Source organism: Chinchilla lanigera, unplaced genomic scaffold (assembly GCF_000276665.1).
Source record: "Chinchilla lanigera isolate Chin_1 unplaced genomic scaffold, ChiLan1.0 scaffold00052, whole genome shotgun sequence".
NCBI classification, from domain to species: domain Eukaryota; kingdom Metazoa; phylum Chordata; class Mammalia; order Rodentia; family Chinchillidae; genus Chinchilla; species Chinchilla lanigera.
In genome coordinates, this window is record NW_004955453.1 from 17,048,995 (window position 1) to 17,059,949 (window position 10,955).

The 10,955-nt window shown below is 41.0% G+C and overlaps 2 protein-coding genes across 4 annotated transcripts in view; one reads left to right on the forward strand and one right to left on the reverse strand.

Moving 5' to 3' along the window:
* Xrcc5 (X-ray repair complementing defective repair in Chinese hamster cells 5 (double-strand-break rejoining)) overlaps positions 1–5,640 on the reverse strand; it is an 87,182-nt gene extending 81,542 nt beyond the window's left edge. For both annotated transcript variants that reach the window (XM_005395688.2, XM_005395689.2), the window contains exons 1-2: positions 5,533–5,640; positions 1,567–1,680 (exon numbers count right to left, since the gene is read on the reverse strand). In XM_005395688.2, the coding sequence (XP_005395745.1) occupies positions 1,567–1,680; positions 5,533–5,553 (135 nt within the window). In that variant the 5' untranslated portion in view covers positions 5,554–5,640. The remainder of the gene's footprint in view (positions 1–1,566; positions 1,681–5,532) is intronic.
* Positions 5,641–10,784: 5,144 nt separating this feature from the next.
* Pecr (peroxisomal trans-2-enoyl-CoA reductase) overlaps positions 10,785–10,955 on the forward strand; it is a 49,753-nt gene continuing 49,582 nt past the window's right edge. Inside the window, exon 1 of one of the 2 annotated variants that reach the window (XM_013519993.1) lies at positions 10,785–10,953. In XM_013519993.1, coding sequence (XP_013375447.1) covers positions 10,906–10,953 — 48 coding nt within the window. In that variant the 5' untranslated portion in view covers positions 10,785–10,905. The remainder of the gene's footprint in view (positions 10,954–10,955) is intronic. The other variant, XM_005395692.2, reaches the window with a different exon arrangement.

Genomic DNA, 10,955 nt, shown 5'->3' on the forward strand with positions numbered 1-10,955 from the left:
AGATGTCTCCAAGATAGCCACCATCTATTCCTCCTCTAGTACCTTCAAACTTCTCCTTAAAAGAAGGGGACTCTAATTCTTCACCCTTAAATGTAAGCTGGCCTTAGTGATGCGTTTAACTAATAGAAAACAATAGAAATGGCTTTCTGAGATTTCTAAAGCTAGGACCTAAGGAGCCACATAGGCAAGGTCTCTTAAAATGGGTACTCATTGTTGGGACATTTTCTCTCAGAGCCAGCTGTCACACTATGTGAATCCCAAGCTACATAAAGAGGCTGCATAGAGGGGCTGGGGTTACGGCTCAGTGGCACAAGTGCCTGCCTGGCAAGCACAAGGTCCCAAGTTTGATTCCCAGTACCTAAAAAAAAAAGAGGCTACATGTAGGGGTTCTAATGAATCAGCCTCAACTGAGTTCACAGCTGCCATCAGGTGTCTCCTGGCCATGGGAGTGCGCTGTCTTGGACAGTCAGCCCAAGCCTTCAGATGACTCCAGCCCCTGCCGCTATCTGAAAGCAATTGTGTAAGAGAGGCCTCAAGAGAATCACTCAACCCAGCCCATCTAGTCTTCCCACAGAACCACAAATGATGATCTTTTTTAAAATGTCATTTATGATGCTAAGTTTTGGGGTAATTTGTTATACAGCAAAAGACAGAGCTGAGGATATAACTTCGTCATACAATACTTGCCTAGCATGTGTTGATAGGGCAAGAGAGACTCCATTTTCTGTTTTTCACTGCATATTAAGAGAAGTCACTTCAAATTCACTTAAACTATAGTTCACCCCAGTCACCTTGGTTAGTTATCAACTCAGAGCAGAGCAGTCATAAAATGGGAACAGAACAATCAGGACAAATTGGGAAGTGGGCTAAAAGTTAAACTGCAATAGTCATTTGGAATTCAACTGTCTGATCTTTTGGGAGAAGCAAACTTTGTGATAATTGTGTGACATTCTTGTAAGAGTCCCAAAAATGAGGTAATGTTTACTATGGAAACCTCAAATGTACTTAAACGGAAGGTGCGACACAGATGGAGACAGACATTTTCTCTGGCTCCTGGTTAGAGACTGTCTGTCAGCCAGCTTAATAAAGCTTTGTTCATTCCTGCCTTTTTGGTTTTCTTGTGAGTGCCTTTCTTGTTGAACTTGCTTGCCATATCAGTGTGAAGCCCTGGGTCCAACCCTCAGTACCCAAAAGTATATATATATAAAAAACTGGACTAGGTATGAAGAAGTGGAAGGACTTGCCCAAGACCATGGGGTTAGAAATGACATGCAGAGCAAATATTCACACCCAGCTAGCTCCAGAGACTCTGTTATTAAACATTATTTTATACAGCCTCTCATTTCTGATTAAAAACTGTAATATGCAGTGAAGGGGCCAATGGGGGGAGTATATCATACTCTAGTGGTAAGTGGGCTTTTATGGGAATACATGTAAGAAACTCCCCCAGATTTCCCAAAACAGTAAGTGTAGACATTATAAGCAGGTTGGTATATTTCATTAGCAGGTGGAAAGAACAAGGAGTTAAAACATAGGTTCCAAAATGAAGGTCAATCTGAAACTTACCTGTCGCTGGACAAACATGGTCATCACCTTCTTTGCTTGTTCAAATGGGGATTCTTCACCAGGAAAGGAGTTACTCATGGCAAAGCCCACATCCATACACAGCACAACGGCTGCCTAGACACAAAATCCCAAAGTATATGAGAAAATAACAATCATTAAAAAAAAAAAAAAAGATTCTGAAATATACCCCTTGCTTACTGCACTCACAGAACCTGTACTGGGATTTAAGGAAGGCATGATAAAGGGAGAAACTATGTTCTATACAGAGCATGTATGCAAGTCACAAAGTTTCACTTTGGAGAAGGCTTAAATAGTTCTGATACTCTGTAAAAAGTAAGTACCCACCAGGAGAGGAACACGCTCCAGGCAATTGGCATTTCTTCACCTGAGTTTCAGAATGGGCCTGAAGTGAGTAGACCTGAAATGAACCAGCAAGCTATAGCTAACTCCAGTCCCACTGAACCAACACACAAGATGAACTGCAGACCTACCAGCATGACAGTAGACACTCTGGTTGTAAGTCACCAAATACAGTAGGGTGTGGTCCGTCATGAAGCATTTTTGTGGCAACAGGTTACTACTTCAATCTCTATATGTTAAGATGCTATACAACAACAATTTGAAGCAGTTTGTAAACTGGGGACTGAAATAAAAACTGAGACACTAAACCTATTCTAATAGACACATAACAAATAATGCCAGCACAATATTACATGACAAGTTTGCAATAGGCACTATGAGACACCAGAGAAACATCTACCCAAGACTGGTAGGGGGGACAAAAGAGGGGTAAGGTAGAAAATGCTTCTTGCATCTAATGCTTAGAAAGATCCGATCCTTAAAGAATGAGTATGAGTCAATCATGTGAACAAAGAAGTTACAGAGGGAACCTCAGAAGTGAAGGCACCACTCATAAGACAGTAATCACAAATATAGGAGACTAATGAAATAAGGGACACAAACTAAAAGTAAAAGGGATACAAATGCAGTTCTAATACTCTTATGTATGGCATCCAAAATTTAACTGACTACAAGGTGCAGGAGATTTGAACTAATAGCAACTTTTTTTCTTGTTGTTGTTGTTTTTCCGATACCAGGAATCAAACTCACGACCTTGTGCTTACCAGGCAGGCGCTGTGCCACTGAGCTAAATCCCCAGCCCCACTAATAGCAACTTATAATGCTGAACTTATAACAACTTATCATTTCAGAGTGGATTATAAAATGAGTAAATATAATATGGCTTCAGTATTACATTCCCCACAGCTATCTCACTGCATTCCCTCAAATATTTCAGGTTGTATCAATAGTATAGTAAATTCAAGAAAAGAAGGGTTTTGTTAAAAAAAAAAAAAAAAAAAAAGACTAGGTTAGTGATAGTGATACTGAGAAATGGGTTCTAGTCCCATCTCTACTAATTAATCTCCAAATCCTTGCTAATGTACTTAACCTTAATCTTAATTCAAGGAGGCAGGAAACTCTTAGACTAGAGGAGATTTACATTTATTTTCAGAGTTAACATTCCTTGACCCAGGAGTTGCAGTCTTACTTGTGCTTTATGCTGATTAAATGGTGTGCAATTCCGAGTATCACAAGAGTAAGATTAATTACAACTGAATATGATTGGGTTTGGGAAGGGTGTGGAGACTATGTGATATAAAAAACACATGGAAAAAAATAAGTAGTTGATCCAGATATGAAGATTAAGAGGAATCTGATAGGTCTCAACTAAATATTTGACAGCTGTATTATAAAAGGACTGCTGGAAAGTAATATGTTCAATAGATGGAAGTTACAATGAGATTCATTTGACTTCATATGGGGAAGGGGGGCATTTAGAAGCAATAAATAAAGGAATCACTTTCTTAAAGCAGTGAGCACCTGACACTAGAAGTGTGTGAAAAGCCTAGATGAGATTCTGTCAGGGGAAGTTATACATGATTTCCAAATTTAGTTATACCTTTTGCAACACTGTTGCAAAGGAAACCGTCTTCACCTAGCTTATAAGGAATTGGAAATAATACACTAATATTAATGAATTTCTGGAGTAAAGATAAGCTTATATGAAAAAAGTAGTAAAAAAACTACAAAATTCCTTTGACAGCAATGAAATTTACATTCTTTAGTATCAATGCCCCAAGCATAAAAAGTTAAGCATCAGAAAGTATATTGGGGCTGGGGATTTAGCTCAGCGGCAAAAGCGCCTGCCTGGCAAGCGCAAGCTCGTGAGTTCGGTTCCTGGTACCAGAGGGGGGAAAAAAAAAAATGATCATTCTGGCCATGGCAGAAAGTATATTGCTGAATTTATTTAATACATGTTCACAAAACGTACTTTTACACCAGAAAACTTGAGGTCTAAAAATCTTATGCCAGGAATCAGGTATCCGGAAAATGGCATAAGAGTTTCACAGCCCAGCATGGTGGTGCGTGCCTGTAATTCCAGTACTCTGGTAGAATGAGCCAGGAGGACCACAAGTTCAAGCCCAGCCTGAGTGACTTAGTAAGAGCCTGGGTCAAACTTTTAAAAAATTATTAAGGCTAGGGATGTACGCAGCTCAGTGCAAAGGGTTCAATTTCAGTACAGGAGAGAAGCAAGTGTATTCACAATATGGAACTTCTTGTTTGGAAGAATGATAATATAGTACTTTGAGTTCCTTTCTGAACACAGTAAAAAAACCGGGAAAGAAAAACAGGGCAGCAACTCTTCATTTCCACACTGAACCAACACAGGCTGTTAGGATTGTACTCCAAGTTCATCTGCCACAAAGAGCTCCTCCATAGGAGTTACAAACTTTTCAGTGGAAACAAGAACAAAGGAGAGGGCCCCGGACGTAGCTAGCGGCACAAACGCCTGCTCTTGGCAAGCACAACGCCCTGAGTTTGATTCCCAGTACCAAGAAAAAAAAAAAAGAAAGAAAGAAAAAAAGAAAGAAAGAAAGAACGAACAGAGGAGGTAAGGCCAGGCATGGAGGTGCACACCTGTAATCCCACCTCTCAGGAGGCTGAGGCAGGAGGATTGCTACGAGTTCGAGACCAGCCTAACTACAAAGTGAGCTCAAGGCCAGCCTGAACTGCATAGCGAGACCCTGCCTCAAAAAAAATAATAAAAAAAAAAAGGAGGTGAGCAGAATCATTATGAGTTTGTAACTTCAATCAGCATTTTCCAACAGGGAGCTAAAAGGACTTGCGATCTGCCGTTCAAACTTCTATCCTGTTTATCTGTGTTGACCGAGTAAGAATAATTCAATGAATAGATGAATGAATCGCCGGAATCATACCTCCATCTAGTGACCAAAATTTTTTTTTAATTCATTGTAATTCGTTATTAATCTGAGACACCAAGGGTCATAGATTCTTAACACTGAGATTTCTCCAAGGCTTGGAAAACAAAACACCTTGGGATCAAATCCGGATTCCACCACTTAAGGACTGGGTGATTCTCCATGCCTCCCTCAGTCTTCCTATTTGCAAACTTGGAGACAATATACACCTCACCAGGATAGTAACAAAAAAATTTAGATCTGTGCTTCAAACAGAGCAAGCTTTCAATAAATTCAAAATATTAAATTATTATAGAGGTAGTAATGTGATGCTTTACATTTCAAGTTATTTTGGTCACAAAATCCCTCCCTGACGTTTTAGAACAAGCTTCTGGGCTTAGAAGCAACAGAGGAAGTGGGTTTGGGAGCGGAGTGGGATTCAGGGATATAAAGGAGAGGTGGGTGGGGAGGGAAGAAGGGAAAAGGAAATGCGAAGGGTGCCTGGTGAGCAGGATTCAAATTCTCGACTGCAAATTCCCAGCTTTTCTAATGGGTCCTTAGTCCCAGCCATCCGGATCCAACCCACTACTGTGATCTTCCCTCTCGCCTCACTACTTGGCATAGCTGTCATCCCACAATTCCTGCGACGGAATCACCCTCTCCAGATCCCAGCATGCGTAAGACCTAAGAACACGGTTCTCACTACCTTATTTCCGGATCGCGCCATGTTGCCGGCCGCTGGCGCTTTAGCTGCGTCTTCCCGGCGGGAACCTGCAGTGCGCACGCAACTCAGTTCCGGCGGACTCACGCGCGTATCCGGAAGAGAAGAGCGGCTTCCGGCTGGACCTGCCAGGGGTGGGGAAACAGTGCCCAGAGCTCTGAGCAGGCGCGGATTCTCTCCATTCCACCCTGGTGAGAACCTCGTAGTGTTACAGTTTATGAAACTGTAGTACTAGATTAGTACTAATCACTTTTCCGAAAGCTGGACTTCTCTTTGCTGTTATTAACAATAACCCCTTCTGGGGGCTGGGGATTTAGGGGGCTGGGGATTTAGCTCAGCGGCAAAAGCGCCTGCCTGCCAAGCGCAAGGTCGTGAGTTCGGTTCCCGGTACCGGAGAAAAACCAAAAAAAAAAACCAAAACAAAAAAAAAAAAACAATAACCCCTTCTGCTTTGGGTGTTAGTATCTAGACTTCCTTGAGTATAAACCCGGAGGACCACTTGTCTCCTTTACTGGTCTGTTCTACAAAAGGTATTAGTGGAAACCTTTACAGATACGATGACCTTAACACCAGCTCCCAAAGAGAAGAGTTTCCAAGCAAACAAGTAGGAAGGGCATTCTACTGTGCCAAGAAAATGCATGTGAACACCTGGAGGAATGCAGCAGCCTCTGCTGCAAAGTGTCCATAGGTCTTGACCCAATCTGACAGAATAAAACCCAGATGTTCTCCTTCTTGAAAACTGGACCCTAGGAAAGCAGGAAGTAATGCTGAAAAAATGTGGAGAGTCCATGAAGAGAGGGGCCTTGAGGGAGCCAAAGTTATACAGCAAATATATGAAACCCCAGAGAGATACTTTCAGCCTGGCGTGGTGGCACACGGTTGTAACCCCAGCACTCCGGGGGCTGAGGCAGGAGGATCATTGCAAGTTTGAGACCAGCCTGCGCTACAAAGTGAGCTCAGGGCCAGCCTGAACTGCCTAGCGAGACCCTGTCTCAAAAAAGACAGAAACCAAGCAAACAAAAAACCAAAAAAAGGAGAGATACTTTCAGACTGTGCTCTCACAGCACAAGAGTTCTTCCAATTTTTTTATTCAAACACAAGAGTTCTCTCAAAAAAAAAAAAAGGGGGGGTTCTCTCAAAACTGACATGCTATTTTTTTTCCTAGTTCTATTATAGTTGGTAAAAGGAATTACTGGATTGACTGCAATAAAGGAAATATATTTTACGTCCATGATTTCATCTCGTGTATAGTCTCTTGCTTTTCTTTTTCCTCTTCCTCTTCTAACTCCCCTCCTCCTTTCTCCTTCCCCCTCCCTGTCTCTCTCTCCCTCTCTTTCTCTCTCTCTCTCTCTCTCTCTCTCTCTCTCTCTCTCTCTGTCTCTCTCTCTCTCTCTCTCTCTCTGTCTCTCTCTCTCTGTCTCTCTCTCTGTCTCTCTCTCTCTCTCTCCCTCTCTCTCCCCAATACCTGGATTTAACTTTATGCTCTGGGAGAAATAACAGTTTCTAGTAGCTGGGTTTGTGTGCCTCTCAGCTGTCTTTATACAACTCTTTAGAACCAACCACTTCCAGGCAGTTAGGCAGCCATTGTGTTGGGAATGGATATGGATTTTAAACACTGCTTTTCCTGGCAACAAGTCTCCATTATTCAAGGATGAATGGGACAAACATCAATCTGACATCTTATATAGCTACTCCGTCCCTCCTCCACAGCAAAAGGATTCTGATTTTGTTGGTTTCATTTCTACCTGTGAAGTCTTTTGGATTTATAGGTACAAAATTGTAAAGAGGTACATGAGCTATCAATGGGCTATGGCTAGCGGTAGTGATGGTGTGTATGGTAAGTGTTGAAAAGAGAGATACATGGGAGCCGCTGTGACATAGGAAGGAAAGGGATAGGATTTGAAAGGGAAATGATAGAGTGTTATCTCAGTAGACCCCATGAGCCAAGCCTCCCAGCATTTACACCCTGACATAGTCCCTTCCTCTTGAATATGACTAGCTTCATGGCCTGCTGTAACTAGTAATATATATGGCAGACATGATACTGAGTCACCTCTGAGCCAACAGTTTCAGAAAACCTGACAGATACAGCTTTAGCACTCTGATGAACACAGACATCACATATAAAGACCAACTGCTATAGGACTGTCATATTATGAAAGCATAACAAAGCTACATAGAGGGACATTATTATGGACTGAATGTTTGTATCTCCCTGAAATTCATTTGTTGAAGCCCTAACCCCCGATGTGATGGTATTTGAAGCTGGGGCCCTTGTGAGGTGATTAGAATTGGATGAAGCACAAGAATAGAGACCTTTATAGTGGTACTTTCATCTTATAAAGGAAGATACTTGAGAATTTTCACTCATACTTATGTGCTTACTCTCCCCTACCACTTCCTTCAATCAAATAAAAAGAGGTCATATGAGCATTAGCAAAAAGGCAGCCAACTGCGACCCAAAGGGATAGCTCTCACCAGAAACTAATTAGGCTGCTACCATGATCTTAGACTTCCAGCCTCTAGAATTATGAGAAAATAAATTTTTCTTACCTAGTCTATAGTGTTTTATGGCAATTTGAGCAGTCCAATGCAATCATTGAGCACCAATAGCTGCAGGGTTGCACCCACATAGCACCGAAGACATACCTGGCAGCCATTCCAATAAGACTGTCAGGGCAATAGTGGCGAACCTATGGCATGCATGCCACCGTGGGCTGTCTGTTATCACTGAAAGCTCTAAAAGGTTCTCCATCATTGGTCTAGGGAGTACAGTGTATACTCTAGCCCTTAGGAAACCATCCCAGTATTAGAAACACTGAGCAGAGGGCTGGGGAGATAGCTCAGTGGCACAAAGTCCTGAGTTCAATTCCTGGTACCAAAAAAAAAAAAAGAAACACTGAGTAGAGACTGTTATCTCCACTGGCCTCTGCCCAAATTGCAGAATTATGAGCAGAGAAATCCAATGATTCTGGTTATTTTAAGCCATTATATTTTAGGTGTTACAATATTTTAGGTGAGACAACAGAGGGATTTTTTTTTTAACTATTGCTATATTGTAGACTATGTGTTCTCTTAGTTGCTGGAATATGTTTTAATTTGATATTACTTTGAGAGTCCCGCTCAGCCATGAATTGAATTGGTTACCTAATGCCAAAAGACAAAATGACTTTGAAGTGTTAGTATCACCATACTGGGTCAGATGTCATTTATCCAGCTCAGCATATTATGCCTGTTAAGCAATTAAAAATATCCTCCTCCTCCTCCTCAATATTTCCATGAAGATTAACAATGAATTAACAGAATTATTCAAATATGGTATCTAACTCTTCAACTTTTTCTCTAATGTTCTGTAGGTGTTTACTGAGGGCAAAGATTAGAGTGCTCCAATTATACTGGGCTCAGTCTTTGTTGTTGTTGTTGTTGTTGTTTTTGAGACAGGGTCTCCCTACGTAGTATAGGTGGACCTTGAACTTACTTATGCAGCCAAAGTTGACCTCAAATTCACGGCAATCCTCCCACCTCAGCCTCCTGAGTGCTGGGATTACAGGCATGTGCCACCACACCCAGCCATGGGCTCAGTTTTTTTCCTCCAGTCTACGAATAAAACACCTCTCTAGAGTCCTTGTAAAATGATTTTAGTTTATAAACCTCTCTCTTCCATTATGTGATGAGTCCAATTATGACAAAGACTATGCTAACTTCATCTGGATATCCTTTGGGCATGGTTTCACCCACACTCCCATACCTCGATTCCACTATGTCCACTTCCCCTTCTTCTAACATGACTGTTGTCTTTGACTATTGTTTTCCCGATCCAATATGACAGAAAAATGTGACAAATGTGACTGTGATATTTTTAATGTGTGCTTAGGTAAAAATGTGACACGTGGAAAAATGTGACACAGTTCAGCTAAAATAGAACTCCCAAAACTTAGTGGTGCATAGAAAGAATCAAGACTTAAGGATCCACATTAACATTATTACACGTTAATTACATACAGAACAGCCACCAAGCTTACCCTTTTTCTACAAACTGTAGTATTCCAAACTAGTTTGGAGAGCCTCAATGACAAAGCAAACAAATGTTAATTAGATTTTTTTATTTTCTTTGTCTTCATTTCAATTTTCATATCTCTGCAATTGTACCAGAAAGCACCAAAGTTATCTACAAAAATGCTGGGCACATTTTCCCCACTCTGGTCAAACTAATAACAGTTAATTTAAAAATATGTTTCCTCTGAAGGTGGGGTAGAGCACCATACATTAAACAAATGTCCCTGGTTTTCTGCAAGGACATGGCCAACGACCCCTCTGGTTTGATTCACAGCAGTTCTTTTCAACAGCTTTTTTCTGAGGCATGAACAGTAATAAGCACCAGCTTTTCGTGTAAGGAAGACTCCAAAATCTGCTGTCCCCTTAGGGTTTGACATTTTGAAATTAGGACATTCTTAGGAATTTTTAAAAATCAGAATCTTTTAATCTGAATTATTCAGGTGAATACCCACGAGACAGGAGGACCATTTTTTTGTTACACTAAAAAGGTCTGAGTGAGTAAGGCTCTGAGTGAGGTTTTGCTAAATGACAGAAAGCTAAATCTGGCTTGTTCATGTTTAGAGCTGCTGATACCTAATGGGGGTGTACTTGTCAGATGCAACCCCTGTTTTCCTTTCCCAGTCTTTAATCTGTAGATTAGATGAAATATCACCAATCCTTGTTTAACCTCCATCACCAGGAAGAAGAGTTATGTATTCTCTTATCCACTATTTCTTTCCAAAGAAACCACATGACATTACAGAAGTTTAATACATGATACAGTAGATGCTAATATCTATGTATAGTGCATATATATGGTTCATGTAGCTCATATTCATATAAATTCTCTGCATAAGATTCAGGCCAGAAAAAAGAAAATTCAGGCCAGAATGAATGAATAAATAAATAAATAAATCATTCAAACAAACTGTATTAGTTGTTTGGGATTTGAGATGTATTAAAATAATTATTTTAAGGCAGAGAGTCCTACTTGCCTACCAAAATAGCCATTCTTTCCTTTTCTCTCAGTTTGACATAAGCCTAAAAGCGAGCTAAGAATATAGCTACGCAGAAAAAAGATTCCATTTGCCAGCCTGCTTCCATTGTGAGGTCATGTGACTAAGTTCTGGCTAATGAGAGACAAGAAATGTGGAGCGGGAACTGCTGAGAAGCCTCCTTAAACAGGAAGGTGTGCACTTCTTTGCTCCTTCTTCTGTTTTGCCACAAACATGGCTGTGATGGCTCAAGAGGCAGTCGACACTGGGACACCGAAGATAAAGGCAATAAGGGCCACCTCCTAGTAATGGTAGGACAAGGACCCAGATGACTTCACAAGGCCCTCTGTTAGTCTGCTTCCAGACTTCTATACCAGT